Consider the following 25783-nt stretch of genomic DNA (forward strand, 5'->3'; position numbering starts at 1 on the left):
TCCTTTCCCATGAAGAAGAGAAGAAGCTTGAGGCTCGCGTGAACACGCTTCAGTTTTCTTATTCTTTTCTATAGACGTGGGGAAAAGAACAGCCGATTGTGTGAAAAACCCGGTGCCTGCAAAAAGGGACATTGGCCGTCCAGGCGAAGGTGCGCGAGGGAGAGCACTAATCGCTGAACCAGGAGACAAATACGATTACCAGCTCCGAGCCTTGAGTCAGAAAGTCTCATAGACTTTAAGATGTTAATCCCCAACATAATCCTTCCTTTGGCGTGTAGGAATAGCGCAGCCACAAGAGTTGTTTTGTTATTTATATTGGCGTTTAATAAAACTCAGCCAGCGGTGAATGGGCTGCCCACTCTCCAATGGTAATTAATTCCCTATTTCAGTGACCCAATTGTGCTGGGATAGAGCAGTGGGACAGTCCCACTGCCCCAACCCGCCTTTGTGCAGCTACACGGCTCTCGTGCTTCAACAGCTATGGAAACTCATTCTTTTGATGTCATTCAATGAGTTTTCCTTGGGCATCTTCTAAACTTCAAGGACCCTTTTCTTTCTCGAACGCCTGAAAAGCAGGACTAGCTTGACCACCTCTGTAGAATTTAATGATTTGGTGAAAGGGCCTTTTTTGGGGGGTTTGTGTAAGGAGGGAGAGAAAGAAAATTTGGCAGGCTGCTATCAAACGGGGGGCTATCCAAACTCGAGCGCACCAAACTCATTCAGCTCCTAATTTATACGAGTCTTAAAAGCCACTCTTCCTTACTCAAAATAGTTTGGGGCTTCTCTAAGCCCAGCCGTTTGTTGAAGGGATTTTTTAGTAAAGGAGATGCTCTGTTCCACACACGCCGCAAACCAAAACCGGGCTGCAGATGAGCACAAACGAACTAAATCGCGTTTTAAGAAGGCATTTCCATCCACCCAAGGGAAAAATAACAAGACGATGCCCAGAATTGGTTGCGTTTTTGTTAAAAAGCGCGTCGGGGGCTTTATCTTTCGGCTGTTGGGCAGAGCGGTAGCGGTGAAGTGGCTGCAGGAGGAGTGTGTGAAACGAACACGTGAAGAACACGTAGTAGGAACCCTGCAAAGTCGTCCCGGCACAGGCAGCCTCTTCTATGTCTTTATACCCACTTCCAAAAAAAAAAAAAACCCAACAAAAAACCCCCCAAAACCCCCTTCGCAAGTCACAAACAATTCAGGATTCAACTAAGAAAACACAGAGTGAACCATATGGCCGGGGTGGCTCGAGTTGGCTGCATTTTCCCCCAGACAAAGAAGGGATTGAGAGTTGAAGGAAAGGAGAAAAAAACCAACTTTCCGGCTGATGAAGCTGTTGTCTGGAGGCAATGATCCCAAATCTCAAGGCTTTATTCCAGGCTCCGACTGAGACGTGATATGTCATATGATTAGCATCTTTCATATTTACAAGAGTAGTATGGGCTGCCAGTCTTTAGAGAAAGGCGAGAGAAAGAAGGGGCATATGCTGAAATGGATTTAGCATTTGAAAGAGAGAAAAGAGAGGGGATAAATACACTTAAACGAGGATTTAGTTTTACTCCCGTTGAGTTCTAATGGGTTGTTGATTGAGATTTTAGGGAGCTGTAACAGAGGTGTCAGCAGTAATTTAAAGGCGCTATTCAACCCTCCGCTGCTCCTTCTTTTTCCCCGCTTCACTCCTACGCGCCTCTCGCCGCTCCAGTCCTTCTCCAACGTCCCTCCCGGTACCGATGTCCCGCCCGGTCCCGGGGTCCCTCTCAGTGCCGATGTCGCCCCCGCTCCCGGGATGCCTCCCGGTACCGATGTCCTGCCCGGTCCCACGGTCCCGCCCGGTGTCGACGTCCCTGCCGGGAACCCGCCCGGTGCCGATGTCCCTCCCGCTGTCGCTGTCCCGGTCCCGGTCCCCGCCGGGCGCGCGGGCTGAGGGCGCCACCTGGCGGCGGCGGCAGAACCCGTCTGGCTCCAGCTCTGCCCCGGCCGGGGCGATGTTAAAATTAGCAATTTTAGATGTGCTTTTCACCTGTCAGCAGGGACACCTCCCACTAGACCAGGTCGCTCAAAGCCCCATCCAGCCTGGCCTTGAACACCTCCAGGGATGGGGCATCCACAGCTTCTCTGGGCAACGTATTCCAGTGCCTCACCCCCCTCACAGTCAAGAATTTCTTCCTGAGATCTAGTCTAAATCTCCCCTCTTTCAGTTTAAAACCATTCGTCCTCGAATCAAGCCTGAGCTGTGATTTCTAAAGGGCCAGGAATGCAGGGTAATGGCTCGTTAGGAAGGGTGATTGCCACACTGGGGATGGCAAGTTTTTAAGAACCCCGGCCTTTCTGGCAAACAGCAAGAAGGTGTCGGGACTCGCATATCACAGGCATAAAATCTTTTTTTTTTTTTTTTTTTTCTTTTTTTTTCCCTCCAATGAATCTCTAGGAAACAACTACAGTTTTGTATCAAAACCGGAACAATGTCCATCTTCTCCCCACCGTTCGTACACTCACCGCTGGGCCTCCTCTAGACATCTTTGAGAGCGCCACAGTAAAGATGACTGAACTTCTTCTCTTGCCAGAGTTTCTGACACAACAGCACTCTGCTTCCAGCCCAAAAAACTCCTTCTGCTTTTTTGTAGATTCAAAACACAGCTGAGTGATCTTATCCTAAAACCTGTAAAAATCCAGATACAAGTCAATCCGTTCTCGCTTTATGTTGACAAACAAAGATTTAACAGACCAAGGATGTAATATTTCTTTGAAGAAATGACTCTGTGTTTTATTTATCCTTTTAATTGTTTTAGCCCTTTACAAATGTTACCCATTTGTAAACATGCAAGATGACAGAATTGTTCCAAGATACGATATGTCTAATCTGAACACTAATGAAATGCTAATGATAATATTAGATACTTTGCAAGCATAAAAGGAATTCAGTTATCCAGGAGATAGTTACTTTATTCATTTTTAGTCATACGAACAAGAAGCCCAAACAGAAATATCAGTGCACTGATACAAACAAAAGTTTCCCACATTAAATATAAATATTAAATTGCAATTGTTCTGATAATTTTTATTAGCACAATTCATTTTCTTGATAAAATAGACGCACATTTTAGTTTTCCTTTTTCTTATTCTGTTCCTCTTCGTTCTGTTTCTCCAAATAACACTTCAGAATGTCATTTAGCTGCTGCTCACACTGGCTTACATGTTGTAATCCATTTTCCCATCCTAAAAGCAGCAATAAACAGGATAATTACATCTCCCCCTTTACAGCATCCATCATGCAATTAGGCAGTGGTGATGCAAATGTCTATTTCCCCAAGCCTATCAAATAGCTGTAATATTTCTACATGGAAAATTGTTCTTCCTCAGAGTTTGACCATTAACGAGGTGCCTCCTTTGATGGCAACTAAATAGGTAAATGAAATAATTACTCCTTTGGCACCTGTTCTGGCAGTGATCTGTTGATCAGTGATCACGGGAACTGCAGGGGGTCCTGGGAAGTCGGATTCAGCCAGAGTTTAATGGAATGTACTGGGGAGATTTGGACACTGTTCCATCTCTCACTTGTCTAGTTCAAAGAAAATCACCACGGAAGAATTTATGATGAAGTTTAATTAACACACAGATACGAACTGTGCTGTTTCAAAGGGGACTAATTCAAGTGCCCTCTCTGTCCCAAGTATGCACATACCCCAGAGAGGAGGGAGATGCACAGAACTAAGGAGCTGTTCAGGCATTTTAAACACCTCCTAGCAAAGTTGCAAGGGGTAGAGACAGGCGCCATAAGGTTTTTTGGTTTGTTTTTCTTACGCAGGATTAGCTTTCAAATATGTAAATACTCAGTTGCAGTTGATGTCACAGCAAATACGTGGAAACTGTAAAAAACTGATTTTCAAAAACTATTTCCCTCTGTGGTCCAATAAAACAAACACCTGTATTCACAAGAGAGTGACCTTTAAACAAATCAGGAATTACTTGGTAGAGTTAACTCATCTCCAATAGCGTCATCGTTCTTCTATCACCTCAACATTTATCTTCCAAAACCAATGAGCCCCTAGTTGCAGAAAGACACTATACATTTTTCTTTAAGTACTACCTCTTCAGAAATACTGCTCTAAAGAAGAATTTGTTTATAACTGGTTTCTGCAAACATGCAGCTTGCACACTTGCAAATACTTGCATTTTCCTGCAATATTTTATATGTAATAAATACACTGTTTTATATAGTATGCATACTATATACTTTCTATATTATATAGTATATATACACTATAATATAATAAGGAGTATTATACATAGTTTCATTAAAGGAGATAAGCTGCATGGTTTCAAAAATACAGAAAAAGAAAACATTACCTTTGCAGTGATGAATTACTCTTCCCCACAGTCTGTTCTTACTTAAACAGGCCAGATTTCCAACAATCAACAAGTGCCTCTTCGCTCGCGTTAGTGCAACGTTCATTCTCTTTTCCGAGTCTATGAACCCAATTTGCCTTGTTCTTACACATGACAAAACAACAATCTCCTTCTCAGCTCCTTGGAATGCATCCACAGTGGACACCTGGACAGCTTTAACTTCCAAAGCCTCAGCGTGGATGCCACTAAGAAAATTCTGAATCTGTAGACAAATGAATACGGATGGTGATGGGTTATGGCTCCTCACAGGCAATCACTCGTCTTGAGCAAATGCACTCAACAAATCTGAGTCTGCACAAGAAGCGAATTGAGAAAGCGCAGGGCGCGGTGAGAGTAAAACCTCAGCTGATCACAGGGAAACGCTGCGCAATGAACCTGTGTTTGACAAAACCCTGGTGCATTCATTCCGTGTGGCAAGCGCTGCTTTCGCTCACTAGTCACAGCAGCCCGTCACCTCAGACTGACTGGGTGAAGTGCAACTCCAGCCTTGCCGAGCAAATGCCTCTCTTACCTGTCCTTGTCACACGTACCAGTTTTTAACGGCCCCTAATTATGAAAATTGTGTACTATTCAATTTGCCGATTTTTTGAGTATGCATGTGGAAAGAAACAAATTGAAAGTTTTTTTTTTTAATCACGTGTTTGAAATGAAGGATTTTGACTAATTTTAGAGGAAAAAATATGGTGTTGTTGGTTGTTTTTTTTTGTTTTTGTTTTTAGTAAGAGAAATTATGGTAGTCTAGTTTACCTATCCAGCATTTGCTTCTCACTTGTAGTTGACTCTTCCTAGTTGAAATGGAGCCTATGTTAAGAATAAACAAAATACATTTAAGAAAACTGTTTTATTGATGATAGATTATACAAACCTTACACATCTGTGATTTATAAAGAGTAATCACACCAATTGCCGATCCTTTGATTCCACTTGCAATCAGGGCCTGGAGGAGCTTGACTGTAAAATGAACTTCTGCCATGTTATAAAAGCTGTTGTCTCTTTCAATCTGGAAATAGGGAAGATGACTTCCAAGTTCACTCTCACAAACAGCAGAATGCAAACAGAAATAAAATGGAGGAAAAACTACGATATCGATCTTTTATATAACAAATGTTTAAAAACTTACTTGCTCTACCCCATTAACGCTATAAAAACATAGTGTTGGAAGCCAATCCAATAAAGGACTTCTGTCTTTCTCAGAAACACCGTCTATCAGATGTCCTTCATAGAACAGCTCGTTGGCTATGGCACTAATAGCAGGGTGACATCGGTACTGTGTCCGAAGAAGTATTGGTTTATGTCCCTAAAGAATTATGACATAGAAAGTATGACCAGGAAAAAGAATTAATAATTATTTTGCAATGCCAGCTAGGACAAACAAGAAAGAAGTGGAAACAATTCCTGCAGTAAGCTGGGTTAACCTTCATATATTCACTTTAGCACAATTACTGTAGCCCCTGATTCTTCTACCTGGATTGAAAACTGCACATAAAGATCAGAAGGCAGAATCTGTCATTGTTTTTCAATCCATTCTTGTTTTACATTTGTTACACTTACAAATTTCTGTGCACTGTGAAAACAACATTTACAGAGAAATGCACTAGAATGGAATCTTCTTAATTGAAAACCAGGCTGAAACACTGATTCTCTGACATCTAAACCAGAACTCTTTTAGTCACTTCAGTGGACCCTACAGTTTCATCCTCCATCTTGTCTAAAGATGCAGTTAGTAGTACATACCATTAAGCAAAGCCGGTCAAAGAGAGTCTGCTCCAATCCCTTTTCATGAACACTCTCAGACCCTTGAATAGTTGGTGGTAATTGCTTAGGGTCCCCAACAAGGACTAGCTTTTCACACTGAAACCTAAGTAAGAATGTTAAAAGAATAAGAAAAAAAAAAGTTCTAAAAAGGATATCAAACTACTCATAATTACAGTGTGTGCTGTGTTTGTATATCACAGATTGCTTTCCATCAGGCTCCCTCCTCCATCATCCTCTTTCCACATTTAAAATAACACGGTGACTCAAGGAAGGCACCTAAGAGCAGGCCTCAATTTAAAATTACTCTGGTTGCTTTCTAAGGTGAAACCTCAGAGTTCACGTTCTTAAAAAGACATGCAAGTTTGGCAATTATTAGAGGTTGTGTCACTGCTAACCAGAAGTTATTTCTCTGCTGAAGCACAAAAGGAAAGCTGTACCTCGCAATAGGAAGGAGAGAAGCGGGTTCAGTCATCTGACTGCACTCATCCAGCATCACCACAGGGAACTTCAGAGTATTCAGACAAGGGAACGGGCAGGCAGCACATGTCACTCCAACCACTTTCACCTTTGTTATTAGTGAGGGCAAAAAGTCAAATCATTTAATAGCTAATCTCTGTGCAGCACATGACTAGTAGAATACAGCTAAATTAATTTTTAGCAGTCCTACTGCATGCTGTGTCATACTCACTGGGTCTCAAAAAATTGTATTCTAACTTCTATTAAAGGGCACTGTGTGTGCACGGAGATGGATCCAAGGTTACTATTTCTTATGCTTGGGGTGTTTATATGTTAGAATCATCAGGTATTTTAAGACCAGACCCAGTCTGGTACAGAGAGAGTTCAGATTACACAATTCTCCAAAAGCTTCTGAGCCCCAAGCGGCAAAAGTAGCAGCAACGACCACTAGGAATAAGCTCAAGAAACCAATTACTTAGATCTGCTTTGTCGTTGCTCTACAACAAAGTGGGATGTTTTGGGTGTAGGAGTGAAGAGAAAAGGCAAATAACTGGAAAGACCAGAAACTGAGAAGATTTTTCTACAGGAAGTAGTAATCTTAAAAGGCATATACTTTGATGAAAAGTTGCTTAAAATATATTTGACATCTTCTTGGCAGTTGATACTCAACTCTAGGATAGATATACCTCAGTCCTTATCTTTTACCTTTATGGCTACACAAATCTTAGTTTCAAGGTGACAGTGCAGTTGAGCTGTGCTCAGAAATTGTTCTCTCCCCGCCTTGTAAACTAGACTGGTAATATTAAATCAGGTGGCAATAAAATTCAAAAAGGATTTCTGTCTCATATCACTAAACAGGAACTGCAAGTGCAATTCAGAGGAGTCATACACAGGTAAGACACTAAGCTATACCCGTGGAATCAAACCCATCCTAATCCTAACATTCGTTTTATTTTTCAAAACTTTAAGAGCTTGGCAGGCATGAGAGGGGGTTCCCAGTTCCCGTTTGCTGGGCCTTGTGGATAAGGCATAGTGAATCCCCACTTCCCCATCCCGTCACGTGGACTGTACCTGTTGCAGTATAGTTTTATTGGTCCCCAGTTTATGCTGCTCAATACTCTTCCTTACGTATATTTTTTCAACTGGAGTCAAGTCTTCTTTCATGAGAGCAAGCAGCTCTTTTAACTGCTCATTTTCATTTCCTGAGCCAGCATGTAAACTTCAAAAAGATTTTATAACATGAATTGCAATGACTGAAAACAACAGTGCTTTTGGTGCTCAGTGAACACCCAATATAGAAAAATGATCCTACTATGTACTAACAATGTACTACCTACATGATCCTACCTAAATGTACTACCTACCTAAATGATCCTACAATGTACTAACCTATCCCGAATCCAGCTGAGATAGACTAGTATAACACCTGCTATAAACCAGACCTTTATCCCACCAGCTCAGACTCTACCACTCCAACCAGAGACATCCATGTAGTAAATGACTTCTCCAAGTACATGGCTGATTTCAGGGTGAAGTAGAACCAAGAAGTTTTTCATTCTTATACCATTTTATACCATTGCTATGCTACTGACACCAAGGAATGGAAATCTAATCATTATTCATCTCGAACTTTACTTCATTCTCTTAAATTGTGTTGAAAGTACTATGTAGATTGCTTGCTTTTAAGTAAAGGACAAACCCCAGAATGCTACACAGCAAAGGTAACTCGGGTTAGTACAGAATTCAGGAGTTGTTACCATTAATTGTCTGAAGATTAATTTTACAATTACTTCCTGCTAGTTCTTACCACTACAGCACTACACACCTATTTCTGTTTTGCCTTTCTTCCTTGTGAAAACTCCCAAATCTGTTGCTGCCATTATTTCTAATGCCTCTACTACTTTCCATTTAAAAGCATGAACTCTATTCAGCTACAAGTGACATTCTCAAATAGAGGTAAAACTTCTCCACTGTGCAGAGGGGAGAGAAATCCCTGAGACAGGCATATTACATTTGAATGACTTCAAAGTAGGAATTTTACAGTATGCATACTATCATGAATCTTAGAACCACTTCAGATCCCTCAAAGATTAAGATTCTTACCTATGGGGAAGAATTGCTTTGGTGATTTTCCTAATACTTCCCACTCTGATAAAATCCTCAAATCCGAGATCAAGAAGACTTCAAAGGAAAAGAGATGATGCATGTTACAGAAATGTAAAAAGAAACTTTGAAAAATTTAAAAGTGGTTCTAAAAAGGCTAAGAAACACATCAGAACATTAAAGACCACAAACTTCTACGATTAACCAGATGAAGTAACTCAGGTCACAATTCAAGTAAATCCAAGTGAGTTACCTCATCATGATTTGTCTCAAAAAAGCTTAATGCATTTATGATTCTACTCTCATAAATAATCTTCCATTTGTACTTTCTCTTCCTTCCCTTATCCTTCCAAACGATGAGTTTTATTTCATATTAGCTTCACACTGAAGCTTCCCAAGTCTGACTCTCTCTGACTCTCCCTATCCATCCCTCCTTTCCCTACCCCTGCTGCTACTTCCCAAGGCTTCCTGGGCAATCCTACAGGCTATCATGATGGATTGTAATGGTAAATTTGCTGAGAAGAGCCCAATATTAGTCTCACACAAATTTGCACAGCTAGCCTTACACACTCTTTTAGCATATGCATACTGTGCAAAGGAGCAAGAGTAAAATGAAAGCTCCTGTGCACATTTTCTAGGGAAAGAATGCAATCTTTTTGAAGTGTTATACTGGAAATATCGACACAATTAACTTTACCATATAATTACATTATTGTTTTTAGAACAATACTCTGTAAAAATCTTGGTAACATACCCCAGCAGTATCCTGTCAACGGCAACATTAGTGGAAGAAGCAATCAGAAGTTTCCATGGAGTTGGCCTTGGACCCTCTATAGCTTCACTGCTTTCAAAGAGGTGTACCAGGAACAAGATCACAACAGAGAGCAGATAGCTCTTTCCAGCTCCAAAAACACCTGGTAATTTGGAAAAAAAAGCCAGTTACAAGTGAAAACTCTCTAGATAGTACAGTTTTAATCAATTGTTATAACTTAAGTTTATCATTTGAAATAGTACGCTGTGATTCCCACTTGCTTCACCAGCTCTAAGTATCCACGGACAACCAATTGGCTTCACTTCGTATTTATTACCTGCATTAAGTTTACAAAAAAACTACAGAAGAGGAGAAGTGAAGGTATTTTTCCTAAATTTTCTGGTTGAAGACACGCATTACTTCCTAAGGAGTCTCATCAATACATTAAATTAACACAAGTATCTGCATGCACATCCCTCATACCATGTCCTCAGGTAGAGAATAAGGAATTTGAGAGATTATTATTTTGGAATGACTAATAATTCTAAATAAATTAATATGCCTGACAGCCTAACAAAAGCTCAGGCAAGTTAAGTCTAGTAGTATCTGTACTAAGAGTGTCATTAGTGTAATGTATTTACTTCGATAGGATCTGAAAGCTTATGTTTATGGTAACTGCTTCCCAATACTGATTTAAAAAAAAAAAATTAAATCTTTGAACTGTTACTAGGCCTTTTTGTACATGCTGAAAAGTGGAAAAACAAAAGATAGAGGGAAGTATAAAACAGCAAGCTAATAGCTATAATAGAAAAAAATGTATATGATAATTTAGCAAAGCTGTTACATGACAAAAATTGTTTTTCATATGAAAAGAAATAAGCAGATGACACTAAATATCTCTGATTTTGTGTATAGATCTTGCTAGGAAAGGACTCTATACTCATGTAAAATCCTGCAAAAGGCAGGATGCAAATTCAAGGATCAAAAGCTCTGTGCTGAAAAATTGGATGTTATAATGTCAAGGTCATTATCAAAGTGTCTCACCCTAAAAAAGAATTTTCAAGAAATGCACGAAGTAGGTGAGGACAGCAGCATCACAAAAAAGTTTAAAAGGATATTCCATACACAGAGGCAGTTTATTCAAGCTCATCTTTTGTGGCCCATCAAAAATAAGTCAACATTTACCTAGACATGAGAATCTCCCTTTAAATCTGCCTGGAATCATAAATATATGATTAAGGAAACAAGACTACTGTTTCACCACTGAGAGAATTTAGGGATATTTCACTAACACTTGCATTAGATATTAATTAGCATTTTTGCAAAGATACAGTAGCAGCAAATTTCACAATTATTTACTATATACCACGTATGATTGTGATAGGGAAGATCTGATTTTCTTCCTCTGGTTTGATATTTCCACATGAGGTCATCATCTGAGCTATCTGAATCAGTGACGTAGCTTGATCCGGGTTCAGCGAGAACGTTTGGATCATCTTTTTAGCTAGTCCCATGGCCACCTCAGTGCTGACAGGTCCACGCATCATTTTGTGTTTCAGACTGATGGCAGGTGGAATAAATTTTCTTCTGTTGACTCTCTTCGTAGTATTTTCAGAATCAAAATTCCTAAGAAAAAATACAATGGTCAAAAGTTGTGGTATTAATACTGCATATGTATAATTTCTATCTCACAGTTCTGATATTCTTACTCACCTGACATTAAAATGCTGAGGCTTTATGATTAAGGACTGACATAATTAAAAGTTGCTGCCCCCTGCACCCCAACATACACCTGGGCTGTATATTCCTGCTCCCTATTACTTCCCCAGGCGAAAGCTGGATCACATGAAACAGGCTTTTGCGGTTTATCTTTCTTGCTGTAGTCTAACACTTTCAGTCTGACTTGCTGCAAGGCAGCAAGACTGACAGAATTAAAAGCGGCAGAAAAACGCAGTCAGAGATAGTAAGGATTCATTTAATTGCCTGATATTCACTGTATAAAACAAGTAATCTTGGAAATACCGAAATACCCCTATATTACTCCAATTGTCCAAAAACTATTTTATCTTTAGGTTTTGTGTCAAGTGACTCTAAAATACGGAAGGAAAACCAGTTCCATTGAACTCCTGTGAAGCACATACATTAACTTAGTACAGTCACTGACTGATCTGTGTTATCAGTCTAATGGTCTGAATAAGGCCCAATATTAATCTCTAGGTTGTAAAACACAGGCTGCAGGGAGGTTTTCAGAAAAAAAAAAAACCACTTAGAATCCCTGAGTTAGAATTAAGCAATGGATACATTTTCATTTCAATACAAATGAAAATATCATTGTCAACAGTTCATTCCTGGCACTTTTTCTGATCTTAGTTTTCCTCATTCACTTTTTAATAGGGTAAAATCAATGGCATTCTTGTTGGTTTTTTTTTTGTTGTTTTTTTTTTTTCCTGTACCTATTAACATATTGTATGTTCACAGTATCACTGAAACAGTAACTTACATTTTTAGAAGATATGGTGTTAGTGGTAATGTAGATGGATTGAAGTGCTCCTCCATATTTCTTAAAGATGTAAGCTCACCACTAGCATTACAAACCAGCAAGGCATGAACACACACTGAAAAGGCCACAGAAAAATACAATCAGGAAAAAAACAAAATTAGCCAATATTTCAAATCAGCTAGATAAATGAATTGCAAAAAGCCAAAAGAGTAATTAGCCTCCTGTAACAGAAACCAAATTAACCCAATTACCACGTCTGACTGAAAATTACAGATGAGTAGAGATCTATTAGCCCTTCTTTTCAAGGTGCATTATTTTAAAGTATTTGTGATTCCAACATTAGGAGCCTTCTGGGAAGGAAGCGTAGATGAAAGTCATTACTCATTTTAAAAACACTCGAGGTATTTAGGAGGTGAATTTTGTAAGTAAACCATCTGTATCACAACAGCTAAGTAGATGTTTTCTTAAAAAAGACAATACAGGAACACAACCCCTCCAACCAGGCAGACCCAAGTTCCACCTAACCTATTTCCAAAGTATACAAAAGTGGATGCCTAGAGGAGAGTATAAGAACAGAACAAGTATTCAATTATATTTTTCTGAATTCACTGCCAGTTTCCTATGGTTGTATCCCCAATTCTGAATTATTTGGTATACAGCTTACTATTTGATCGCCAGTTTGAGGGGCAGTAGCCTTTCAGTGGTAGTAATTCTACTTCATTGTTGGAGGACGGTCCAAAGAAGGCACTACTTGCAATGAAAGTATCAAGGGGATCAAAGTTCAGAGTCTTCGAAACAACCCAAATATCATCTGTAAAAAAATACAGAGTTCTCATAGGCTTCTTCTACTGCTGTCTTTTAAAAGAAAATTAAGTTGGACAAAATAGCCCAGCATTTCCTGCTGCAAATTAAACTACTGATAACATGAAAGTAGGGGATATTAGGAAGTCCTAAATAAGTGTTAGTTCAGGTCTAAAATAATGAATAAATAACTTGCAATTCTTCTAGTACTTACTGCCTGAAATTGATGGTAACTGTCAAGTTGTCTCCTGGTGCACTTAACAGCATTTGACAAATCTGAAGTATTATCAATTTTGAGAGTATATGGAACAAATCACTGAAGTATACTAGAAATCTAGTTAACCACTCTTTTGCCAAAGAATAGCAAGTGCTGAAATAAACATACATTTTCCCTTCCCTTTCAAACCCAACATGCTGGAGCCTGCAACTGTTCTATTCGGCACACCTGTAGTGGCTCACTACACTATTCCTATACCATTCCTACACCACATATTCCAGAGCACAGCAAGGGAGATTTCAAAGTTAGGAGCAATAATGGTGCATTATATTTGCCTATAGCAAAAATGACCCAAAAATTGTCATACACAAGTTTTGCCTATCCAGAGCCTCAGAATTTAAAGTTACAAACCCCTGGTTTGTCAGAACATTTCAGAGTCTGGACATAAAGTGAGCACAAATAATGTTCGTTTCTGCCTTATTTCCTTTATAACATTTTCAACAGCAAAGTGAACAAACTCTGAAGATATGGGTACCAATTCAAATATCACTAAAGTGAAATGGACTATAAGTGAAATGGATTACAAATTAAAGCTTTAAAAGGCACAACATGACACAGACAATTCTTCTGATGCTTAAGATTTGCTTACCTTTGCTATAGAGAGAATAATGCTCCTTTCTGCTTAGTTTGAGGTATAATTTGTTTTTGGAATCAGCATCAAATCTGGCAGGTGTATTCATAAATTTCTTGAACTTACTACACCTCTGTGTTTGCATTTCAAAGGCTTTCCTGTTAAATTGTAATTTTAAGAAAAAGTATGTAAACAATTCGCATATTTTGGATTCACCACTAGAAATAAGAAAGCTCCTCAGATTGGACTAAATTATACAACGGTGATCTTGGTGGCTGTTCATCATCTTACATTACCAAGTTTTAAATACATTTATCTTGACTGCAAAATAATTCTCTCATATTCAGCCATAAACAAATAGTTTTCCCTACAATTAAGCAGTATAGAATAGCGGTCGATACAACTTTTAACACTAAAATTAGAATCACTAAGAGAATAAATCAAATTCCCTTATGAAAGATTAAATGAACAGTAATTCAAATGCAACAATCATAAGGGATTTCATTAAGCAATCGATCAAGTTGCTAGTAAGCAGTTTTGATTCTTGCTGAAAAGGGTGCCGACCTGAAATGTCGTTGCTGTGAATATTATTCCTTCACTAATTTGGCTTTTACATTTCTACATTGAATTGGAACGTCTTTAATCATAGTTAGTGAAAGAGTCTGTTAAATGCTACTGAAATCCAGAGCTACTGGAATATTCATCAACCCTGCAATTTGCATAGCACCTGTGAAAAGTACATAGCGTTTCAGAATACCTCACCAAAAGCTGGCATCCCTCATAGAGCGAAATCTTTTGACTTCTGAGGTAAGTCCCAATACTTTTTATATCATGAAGCACTACACTAGGTCTGGATTTTATCTGTGCGGGGTTCACATCCTCTATCCACTTGAAAAACGAACACTGCTCAGCTTTTGGGGCATCACAGGTATAAAACAAGCGACCCTAGGAAGGGAGAGGGGGAAAAATAAGACCATTAGCACATTAAAACAAACAAGCTAAAAAAAAAAAAGTAAAGCAATGGACCATTACTCCCTGCTATAGGAATAATCAGATAAACAGCTGTGCTTTCACTGTGTTTGGCTGAAAAACACAAGTTGTGCCCAGAAGTCTCAGCTTCTGAAACCCGTGCGTGTAATCATACCTTACAGAAATCCCGTATAACCCACAAAATTATAAAATCAGGGCTTTCTCTCCACATATATAAAGCTTTCTCTGTATGGAGAAAACTATTACATCAACAATTCGGTATCCTTGTGGATATTACAACTGATATTGGAAGTGATCTCTATGAAACATCACTTCAACCTGCAACTGTAAATCACACAGAATTGCCCTGTAACTGTTCACACAATAGGGTTTATACCCCAAACAAACACCCCAAACTGTAAACAAACAAGGAATAAACAGCACCTTGTTTTCACCTTCTTTTTTAACCATAACAAGCTTAGCAGGATGCATGTGATTGCAGAGTGGAACGCAGCTTTCTTTGCTCTCATTTCTCCCATCTTTCAATGAAGTGTAAAATGATATATCCACTTTTGAGAGAGCATTGTGTAATCTTTGTGACAACTCAAATAGCATTATGTTTAATTGCTCTTGACATAGAAATGAGGATAAAAGAGTAATTAGCACAGCCTGAAAATGGTTACACAAGTACAAAAAAAATTAAAATACATTTTCCTTTGAAACTTTCAATCCCAAATCTAAATCAAAATATTTAATGAGTCCTAAAAGAAACCATGTGACCTGCAAAATTCATATATTGCATATGAAATTAATTTGTTCTAACTGCCTTACTTTCAGTCAAATTTCATTTAAGTATATGACTCCACACAATTCAAACACTAAATGTATGTTAAAAAAACCACCCCAAAACCTTAAATAGGAATCTAAAGACTGGTAAACAGGCACGAGGTTACACAGTTGAACAGAAGGGTATTGGTCTTTTGCTTTGTCTTTGCAGTTTTGGGTATAGACTGAATGTATTTGAGGATATATATCTAAAACCAAATCCACACAGGGATTCCAACAGATGATGTTGATGATCTCTCTCTCCCTCTCACCCTTCTTTTGAAACTTCAGAAATACATTGTTTAAAAATGACAGCATTTTACATAGCATGGTATTAGACATACCTGTCAGAGCAGCTTTAAAAATCTGTTTGTAGTGAACATAAGACTGAAACACAGTTGGTATGGAAATGTTTCGTTTAGGAAGATGAGCAAATTTTACTTTATCCACATTAGGAAAAGACAACTCAGAAATTGTTATGTCCTAAAAAACCAGAAGAATAAATCATTAAAGCTTGCAAAAACCCTGAATGAAACAAGTTTGAAATAAATAGCTACAGCACATATATGCCAAAACCTACCAAATTTTGTTCTCTTTTTCCTTTTTTAATTTTATATATATTGTGCTCTCATTAATAAGTACAACTAAATAGAAAAAATTCAGGGCCTCATTCTACAACCAGAAGTTTCAAGATGAAGACTAGCAATGAAGAATCAGTTTTCTAAAAGCAAAATAGAAATCCCATTCACCACAAATGGTTGCAGGCTTTGTTAACTGTAAGTACAGGAGCATGTATTCAATAGGACTGCCAACAGGAATAAAATTAAATACACCTGGAGCTACAGCACAGAGAGCTTGGACTGCCATTTAGGATGTACCATGAAGTTCAAATTTGCCCCTTGACAAACAGCCTGTGTTTATAATAACACAGGTAGTGCCTTCAAAGGCTTATGAGTAAATTATGTAATTTAGGGTCATGTTTTCAGCCCTAGCCATGGAGAGGGAGCACACAAACCTCATTTTTAACAGCATTTCTGCACAGAAATAAATCAACAGATGAAACTATAATAAAGGTAGTAGAAAGAAGAAAGAATCAGATTAGAGAGCTTCGGGGAAAGCGTGAATTCCACAAGCTACCACTGTGCCTGCCATCCCAGCTAGTCCCGAGGAGCTTCTTCCACCCAGCTACACTGCAATGGGCATCATCATGATAAACCTCTTCAGAAGCTTTTTAAAATCCTATATAGATGGGTTATATATATATTTATATATATGTGTGTATACACACAGCGTATACCAGTGTGCATATGAAACAGTTATTTCCACATGAAATTTACCATACAAAGAGTATTAAAGAACTAGAAAATACAGCACACTAAGTTTGCATTAAAAAAAAAAAAAAAAGGAAAAATCTAGCATTTTCATTAGCTCCCAAATATAGCCATTTGACAACTTTTAAAACTTGACATGTGGTTGGTTTGTTGGTTTGTTTTTTTTTTTTTTTCCAGTTTACTCCACTTGTTTAAGACAGCCTACTAGACACAAACAGCTGTGCTAATTTTTCAGGTGCTTATTCAATGCCATAATTAGTTTTCCACAATTAAAATGGAAGAAATTTAAAATATTTTAAAATCAGAGACTATGCTCTGAAGCAAGATGCGGGTGTTCATTAAAACGATGCTGATTTCACAAGAAAAGCACTTCTTGACAACACGTTCTTACCAGTTATAGATAATAAAACAGCCCGACAGCTTTTATTTCATCTTCCTGCCATCAATGTTCATATTAAAAACCTAAATCTGGCACTGTGTGCCAAGAAATTACCTTTACAAAGGATTAGTCACAGCACTTAAAAAAATATATTAGCAGCTGCTGTTCTGTAACTGAGACTCTTGTGTTACTACGTATGTAGAAACATTTCATCCAATCGTATGGATAATCTCTTGCAGGAAATCTGATAAATGTAGTTACTTTGTCCAGGAAAATGTGCTTCTCTCACTTATGACTGTATTGCTTGAACAGTTACACACCTGGCCGTCTCCTGTTACACCGTGGCAGCTCAGATGACTTAACACCTTTTGTGTTGCTTCAGCCAAAGGTGTCTGACTTAAGTGCAGAGAAAGTAACTTCCTCTCTGAAATCAAATCTTGGTTGCGGGTATCTGCACAGCATTTACCAAGCGTGCTCTTTGCTGTCAGCAGAGGTGCAGAGCCAGGAGCACTTTTATCCACAGCACTGCTCTCTCCTGTGTCACCCAGCAGCATTCCAAGGACGCTCTCCGCGCAGATGTCATCGGTCACTTCCCCTTCATCACTGTTTTGAGTTATCAAGTCACTCTGAGCACTGTTTTGATATTTTAGCCACTTGCTTTGTCTGTATTGTGAACTCACATTAGGGAACGCTGCTTCTACAGATTTTCTTTGTCTGTCTTCTGTATCCTCTCCAAACACAGAGGTTTCATAATTTCTGTCCTCGGGGCCAAAAGCACTAATAGGAAATACCGCTGGCTTATTGCCTAAATGGACAAAAGATTGCTGGACCTCCTTACTGTCAGTGGGATAAACTACGTCAGGAATCGTCTCAGTGGCAGGAAGAGTGACAAATGGAGCTCGCATTTTAACTGTGGGTTTGACTCTTGAGAGGTTGCATTCCTCCGTACAGCTGCATTTCTTCTGTCCTGTGGGGCAAACACATCTTACAGGCAACTTGTACCACTTACGGGTGGCACATTAACCCCACTTGTACAAAAAACTAAGATAAGGAAAGAATTCCAAGTTCCTCCTTTTACATCCTGTCTTCTAATTGGCAAGCTCTTTGTATCATGCCTATGCGTTACCACATGAAATTTCCACATGATATGAGGGATTTCAACAGTGATTATTTTAATACTTAAATCCCTATATTCAGAGCACGTTTCTGTAGACACTCTATTTGTATAAAAGAAAATGTTTGGTAGAAATTATAGAGGTCATTAATCTGATATTCTTGGTAAGTCAGTGACAGTTGCCAACTGGAAAACACATAGCTTAATATTTGCTCCTTTTTCCAGAAAGATCACCCACCAAACTGTGTAAATTAATATTATGTAGATAACGTAGATAAATAGGCTTCTAGTACCACAAGCGTCTTTTTGACTAAATTCACTATTAATAAAAGAAATGACAGTCATTGATAGGTGTCAACTGGAAGTGGGTCAGAGGACAGCTGCATATGGAATAAAACTGAAAGCAGGAAAATAAATGAAAACATAAATATGAATAAGAAGCTTAACTTACAGCCTTTTTTTCCCCCCAAACTAGAAGGTTGTTTTTCTTTATAAAATTAAATCATTCTACTGAAGTGTCTTTCAGGAGAATATAATTGGTGGTGGGAGGCATGGAATTCAAGGCTAATTCAGCTGATTTGGAAAACACTGTTTAAAATCATGCTTAAAAAAATAACACACACTCCTATGAAAAACACGTGACAAACAAAACCTCTGTCGTTACCCAGACATACCTCAGTGTATTTCGGCACCCAGGGTAACTGGCTATTATGGCACAACTCACTGTGCTTCAAAAAGCCTCAGAGATTTTCCAGCAAAAATACTGTAAAGTACAATTATAAACTATAATTTCTTACTGAAAAAAAAATCTGAAAGTTCTGGTTCATTTGGCAAGTTCCCATGTATCTGGGGCTCCTGGATGTCTCCAATAGATTCCTCACTTCCTGAAGCTGGAGAAATTGTAAAGTCTGGATCAAGTGAGGAAGTCTGTTCTACTGATGAAATCGCCTACGGATGAAGAATTAAAGTGTCAAGTGAAAGAACGGTAAAAAATTTGATTATAAATTTTTGTCACTGTTGTCTCTCTCATCATTCTAAACAAATGGAACACCCCTCAGAATTAAAATAAAACAGTTCCAAAAATAATATATTCCTACTATGAACACACAGGAAATAAAGCTCAAAAGATCAAGAACGGACAGTCAATTCACACCTTGTCAGGTTCCCATGAAGTCCAGAGCATTGGTCTCAAATCAGAATGTGAAGGTGAGTCCGACACTGTCCACGGTGGAACTTCAGAGCACACATTCAATGCCAATGCTAGGAAAAATACGGGAAGGGCAGAAGTCATGCAGAATAATTGTTCTGAGGTCTATCACTGCCATTCTACTTTTACTTTCACTTACGGGACTGATCTGTTCTTGACTCTGTAATAACATTAGAATTATTTAGAAAATTCTCTTCTCTGATGAAGTTGAGATCATCCTCATGAAGACTTCTTGAACCTGAAGACTTGACCAAAAAAGTATAAGCAAAAACTTGTTAGAAATTAAAGTGTTTCTCCTCTATACAAGTATTATCTTTGCATGAATCTTATTTCTAAGTATCTTATTCTACATCTTATTTCTAGATAATTCTTCAGTATCTCTAGTCCATTCTGGAAGTAAAAAAATGAAATATCAATTTTCTTCCATTATTTTAAATACTGAAATATATACTGCATTAGAAAAATTTTCTATATATATTCACTGCATTCTATATATTTTCATTCTATATATTCTATATTTCATTCTATATATTTTCACTGCATGTCATGTTTCTTTGCACCCAGGAGAAACAGAACCATAATCCAAGACAGAAAGTTTTAACCCTTCCTTTGGAACTCTCTAACAATTATATACCAAATATCAAATCCAGTTGAGGTGAATACTCTACTGCTGACACCAAGAACCAGTCATTACGTTTTGCAAATGCATAGTCCTATGACAAAGATGAGTAAAAATACTTTTAACCACAAAGCACTATGTTCATTTCTTAGCGATTTTGATGACTGTAGTATTCTAAAAGTGAACTCTCCTTTGTCCTACATTTACAGGATACTTTCTTGCACTAAGCTTTGTAAAAATAACTTGGAAAACAATTTTTACCTGTCCGAAGTCAGAAAGGACATAATTGCTTGAAAACAGGGGTGACAAAAAGCTCTCAGCTGCAAACTCCGTATTATTTGGGTACTGCTGCCATCCTAGCTGTGAGCAGGGAGCTCTCAACATTATCTCACCAGCTGCTGATCCCTTTACTTGGTGCCCTTGAAACGCAACAGGCTACACGATACATTGGAATTATCATTAACTGAAAATAACTATCTACAGTCAATAAAGGTACTTCTCATACATACAGCAAAAATACGGTTGGAAACTGTGGCAGAGAAAAAAAAATATCTATGCTTTTCTCTTTCTTTCTCCCACACTCCTGCAACTCAGCAGCAATAAAGTTTTTGCACAGATCTGTCAACAGAAAATTGATATCCTGATGTAGTATGTTTAGTCTTGTATTTTTGTATTATAAAATTTGAGTTCAAAACTCTCAGTGGAAGACTTCCCACAGGCAAATGTACTAAAAAGCGGTGAGAAGCACATTATGAGACTGGTTAAATATTAGGACTTCTTGTAATATATTGCAAATAGTAAACCATTGAATTGAAATTTAAGAAACAGTATTCCACAGAAATTGTACCTTTGGTTGGCACTCAGATGTTCTAGGGTCAATTTGGGCCGCTGCTATGGGTAGAATACATGCTTCTGTTTTCTGTGATAAGTTGTCCACATGGTTGGGCTGCATATAAAAGTGTCAAAAGCTAATTAGTCTAACAACTTAATAACCATTTAAAGTGAAAAGTTAAGCTAAGATATATGTTGTACTTATACAAGAGAAAGCATTTTAAATTACAACCTTTTCATTTGGAAGCCAGAACAATCCATGACAGGATAAGAAGTTACATTTGCTTTTCAAATGGGACAGGAAAAAAAGAATAATTTAATTTAAAATCTTTCTTTCAGTTTGGACGGGTTGAAAGAAAAAGACTAATAGCATTGAACAAAACAAAACAACAAAAAAAAAAAATCAATGTGAAACATCAAGCATAAACAAATTTGCCAGTATATTTCAACCCAAGTGCTAGAATTCCTAATAAAGCCATGCATTCAAAAGGATAGCGGAAGAAAAAAAAAATTGTAAAAGATGGGGTAGGGAAGGAATATTCCAGATATACTAATGTGATATTAAACATAACTAAATATTATTACAATTCACATTACTTTCTTGTCATACATTTAGCCTCCTGAACATTTATTGGCAATAGGGTCTGCAAGAGGACATCTTCTGTTTACTATCAGCTTCTTAGTTGATGCCTCCAAGCAATTCCTACCTCTACCTCCATAGCTTTATGAACTAGGAATTTTATTCAAGAAGCCTGGTGGAAAAGGAATTTATCTTGTACAGATAGATATATGCAGTCAAAAATTGGTTACCATAAGGCTGGAAGAATCAAAGTATGAACAGGAAGATGCCTGTATACTTTCTGAGTAAGGCATTTCTGTAAACTCTTTTATAGCTACAAGAGATGGAAAAGCATGATAAGTTACAGCTGCAGTGATTTTCTTTACATGAAAGCATCTGAATATTTTGCAAACCTTACCCATGCAAATAACCACACAGTTAGGATTTAACTGAACTAAAGCAAAGACCCAGAGCCCACACTGTTGCTTTAAACACTAAAAAAATGCATGATAGAACCTTCATAACACATCACTCCAAAAGTATGATTTCTGAGTATGAATTGTCTGGCAGGCGAAATAAAAGCATAGAAGTTAAATATGTACAGTCATAGAGAATTTATTTTAAAACAGAAGCTGACCTAACCTTCATCTTTCACAAGGGGTTCAAACATCTCTTTAGAAGTCTCTGCTTCACATAATATACTATTATTTTCCTCCATCTTTTGTAAGCTTTCTAATGCTGTGCTATGTTGAGTCAAAGCTCTTAGAAGAGCAATATTGTTTACCAAATCAGGAAGATCTGATGAATTTTCAGCCATCGCCGTGCCTTTCAGGCAATCCATTCCTGTTCTTTCACCTTTGCAGGCTTCATGAAAGACATTTATGGTCTCTACATTTTCAAACTCAGTTTCACCTATTGCTGTTTCCTCTGGAGATGAACTGTCTTTTCCTAAAGGATAGATAAAACTTCCGGAAGTTAGAGCATCTTCCTCACTTGAAATGCCAAATACCTTTTTATGGTCTTCTGCAATATATTGGAATAAGCCAGAGCTAGGATCTGATTTTTGTGACAAAGCCAGCAAAGGACTACCTGGTTTAATGTCATCACACTTAGTACCCCTGAAGTGTTCTAAATCGCTATCTGGAGATTTTATGCATCCAAGCTGTATAACATCTTCTTCGGTCCTTTTGCCCATTGCAGAAATCTTTCTGCTGGTAGAAATACATGAAATACTTTCAGTTTTCTCAAACATACTGGTTTTAGGGTGACATTCATTAACATTTGTGTCACCAGGCAAAAAATTGCTTTTTATCCATGACGTGCCATTAATGTTATGTGCTGCGCAGCCATCAGGATCCTTCTTATTGTTTGTGGCTTCAGTACTTAATCGACTTTCATTAATCTCTTTCACGTTGTGTCCATCACCCAAAAGTTCCACTTCGATTCTGGTCCAGTTTGCAGAGTCTTCTGCAATTCTCCCTGTATCTGCGACACTGTTGTCACTAAGCTGAGATGGTATACCCTCAGCGGAGTCATTTCCATGGTTCTCTCCATCAAATATTGAGCATTTGATGTCTTTGTTTTTACTGTGTGTCACTACTTCACAGCAAGAGTGAAGTCTCAGAGCAGCATTTTGCGCTACATCTTCTCCCTTCAAGCAATCTGGACTTCGTGAAAGCATGTCTCCTTCAGTGAGCCTATTCATATCTCTTTCACGCAGGTCTTCATTGTCTGTGTCATTAAAATCAAAAGCCTCCATTAGATTAAAGTTAACCTTCATTACCTGTTCATCTGGACCATACTCTTTGCCATGCATACTTAATTCCTCCTTTACAATTCCAATTTCAGTCAATGTTACATCCACAGAGAGCTCAGGGTCACCAGGCACTCCTTCTGAGCTTTGCCTCAGCTGAAACTCACTTTGCAACTTCACAGGTGAATTCTCCTTAAGACTCACTGAATGTTCCCTATATCTGGAGAGATGTTTTTCCAAGGTGATTGGACTTGCTGAACACAAGATGTCACCTGAAGATGGGACAAACTGAGTGTCACTCATTCTACTTAAGGTGGATTCAGGCAGGAAGCAACTGTTTGTATTGCAGGGATCTTTTAAGTTTTGACTTAAACTATTTGCCTTTTTGGCACATCTCTGTCCTGTGACTTCTTTATCACAAGGTGGCTCAGCTAAATTTAGAAGAAGTTCAGCATTCCATTCCTTTTTACCATTCACAGTTTCCTTTGAAAAAGGCAAGTGCTGAATATTTTGAAAGAGTCTTTTGGCAGGGTTGCCTAAAAAAGCAGGTAGGATTGTGCTGTTTTGGTTATGTAAACTGCCTGCGTTTTCTGATGCCTGAAACCTGGAAAGACATTCTGTGACTTCAGATGTTGTTTGCCCTCTGCGTCCTTGTGTTGGCTTAGACTTCAGAAGAGCCAGTATCTGTGCTGTGCTCCTGATGTTGTGTGACACTGCCCTGTGACCAGCTGCCTGACTATAAGATGTGGTGTGCCCAGTAATTAGGGAAGATTCTGGCTTCACAGCAGACCGATCAGAGTTTTGCTTCTCTGTTTCCTCACACCTGTCAAGAGACGGAGCTGAAAGCAGTGAGGAGAGAGACATGGGTTCTGTATCATTATCTGTGCATGCACCTTCATGAAAGTCTGTAGATGGATTTGGTTTTGCATCCTTCTTGCAAATCGTAGAAAATAATGGAGAGGTAATATAAAAATTGGATGGAAGAGTACCCTGACACTGCTTAGATAAAGGCAATATTGTTGGGTTTTCTCCATCTGCTGTTGTTGATATTTTCTTTTCAACTTGGCGCGGTCCTTGGAAACCCTAAGAGAGAAATTTTAAATTAATTCTACTCAGAAACCAACTTCATATTTTGTAATCAAATGCTGAAAATAGGAAACACTGCATAAAATATATTCTAATCAAGTAGCACACGACTATTCCACAGGTGTATAGAAATAATCTCAGGTCCTTGCAATTTTCACTGCAACCTTAGCAATAGCAATCCTGCTACACCAAGTAGCAGATTTAGTAAACTCTGGAAAAAAATAGCTACTGGTAACACATTCCGGCTTACAGTTCCAAAAAAACAGGAAGACGTTATCCACTCATTAAAATACATGCTTTGGGTTTTAAAAATGTATGTTAACAACGGACATAACTTTTGAAACAAAGACATACTGTAAACTTCCTTTTCAAGCCAACAGAGAGATGTCTTGGAGTCAGCACACCAGGTTTTACACCATTTCTATCCACTGCCAGAGTTTCTCCTTTCCTTGGCTGATCTTCAACAGATTTTTCATTCACATTCACCGCTTCAACTGTGATCAAATATCGTTCACTTTCTAAATTATCTCCAGCATTCACCTAGAAAAGAAAAAGCAGCAGTGTGTACGAAATAGTGCTATAAGGAACAATATGTCTTCTAAATAAATATCGTCTTTAAATATTTATATGTAAAAATTTCAAATATTTGCACACAGTATATCACAGCTGCCATATAAATACTTAGATTAAAATATGCATATACTAGAATGCATTAGCACTTAGCTTCAAGTCAGGCTTATATACTTCACTGTGATACACTGCTTTTACCCAAAAGGAATAAAATTCCATAAATACTCTAATAAATCCTCTATGTTGGTTCTGGAAATATAATAAGCCATACCAATAAACAGAAGCTCTTTTCACTTTCAATTATTTGCACTGCAGCGGTCTTTCATAGCCACAATAAGAAAAAGTACTACCTTCATTACCAAACAAGAGTTTGAAATGCTTCCCAAAACACAAACCATAATCATAAGAATAAAAAAAAACAACTCCAAAAAAATATACCTGAGATTTTATAAAAATACTCTCCAAACATTGTCCTTTATCATCAAACAAGGTAGCCTGCAGTGAAAAAACAGAATTTTAAATAACTAATTTTATTTCACAGATCAACTAGATTGTCACTGACAGTCCATCAGTAGCAGATGATGTTAAATCCAACAGTATTAAATCTGAGTTGTTCACCTTATTTCCACCAGTTCTAATCTTCAGAATTCCATCTTGCCACGTCTTTGATTTTTTCATTTTTTGGTGAGTGTATAATACCTGTTTTCAATGTATAAAATGTTGAAATCATAATAAGTTAGAAAATATTTATATGATACATTAGTTATAGTATCTTTTAATTTATTTCAACTTAATTGTACAGTGTTGAAAATCACTTACCGTAAATTCTTGAGAAGCCATTGCTTTGGCAAAACAGTCATCCAACAGCTTCCTTCAAAAATATTCACATCTTCATATGGTCTGAGAGACAGTGAAATGTTCAGAA

The 25783-nt window shown here is 37.9% G+C and overlaps 1 protein-coding gene across 1 annotated transcript; it reads right to left on the reverse strand.

The window, feature by feature from the left end:
* Positions 1-3094: 3094 nt before the first annotated feature.
* Positions 3095-25698, reverse strand: ZGRF1 (zinc finger GRF-type containing 1). The gene is made up of 27 exons (XM_074155006.1): positions 25678-25698; positions 25477-25557; positions 25297-25353; positions 24643-24828; positions 22092-24285; positions 21701-21783; positions 20907-21005; positions 19580-19685; positions 19387-19493; positions 19031-19181; positions 17440-18086; positions 15754-15892; positions 15029-15213; positions 14373-14560; positions 13634-13773; positions 12631-12777; positions 11967-12081; positions 10833-11092; positions 9470-9629; positions 8716-8793; positions 7684-7831; positions 6594-6721; positions 6136-6259; positions 5522-5698; positions 5267-5401; positions 4342-4603; positions 3095-3210 (listed from the first exon to the last, which is right to left on the reverse strand). Exons 1-27 carry the CDS (start codon positions 25696-25698, stop codon positions 3095-3097), a joined length of 6234 nt encoding a protein of 2077 aa, XP_074011107.1.
* Positions 25699-25783: the final 85 nt, after the last annotated feature.

Source organism: Numenius arquata, chromosome 10 (assembly GCF_964106895.1).
Source record: "Numenius arquata chromosome 10, bNumArq3.hap1.1, whole genome shotgun sequence".
Classification (NCBI taxonomy): domain Eukaryota; kingdom Metazoa; phylum Chordata; class Aves; order Charadriiformes; family Scolopacidae; genus Numenius; species Numenius arquata.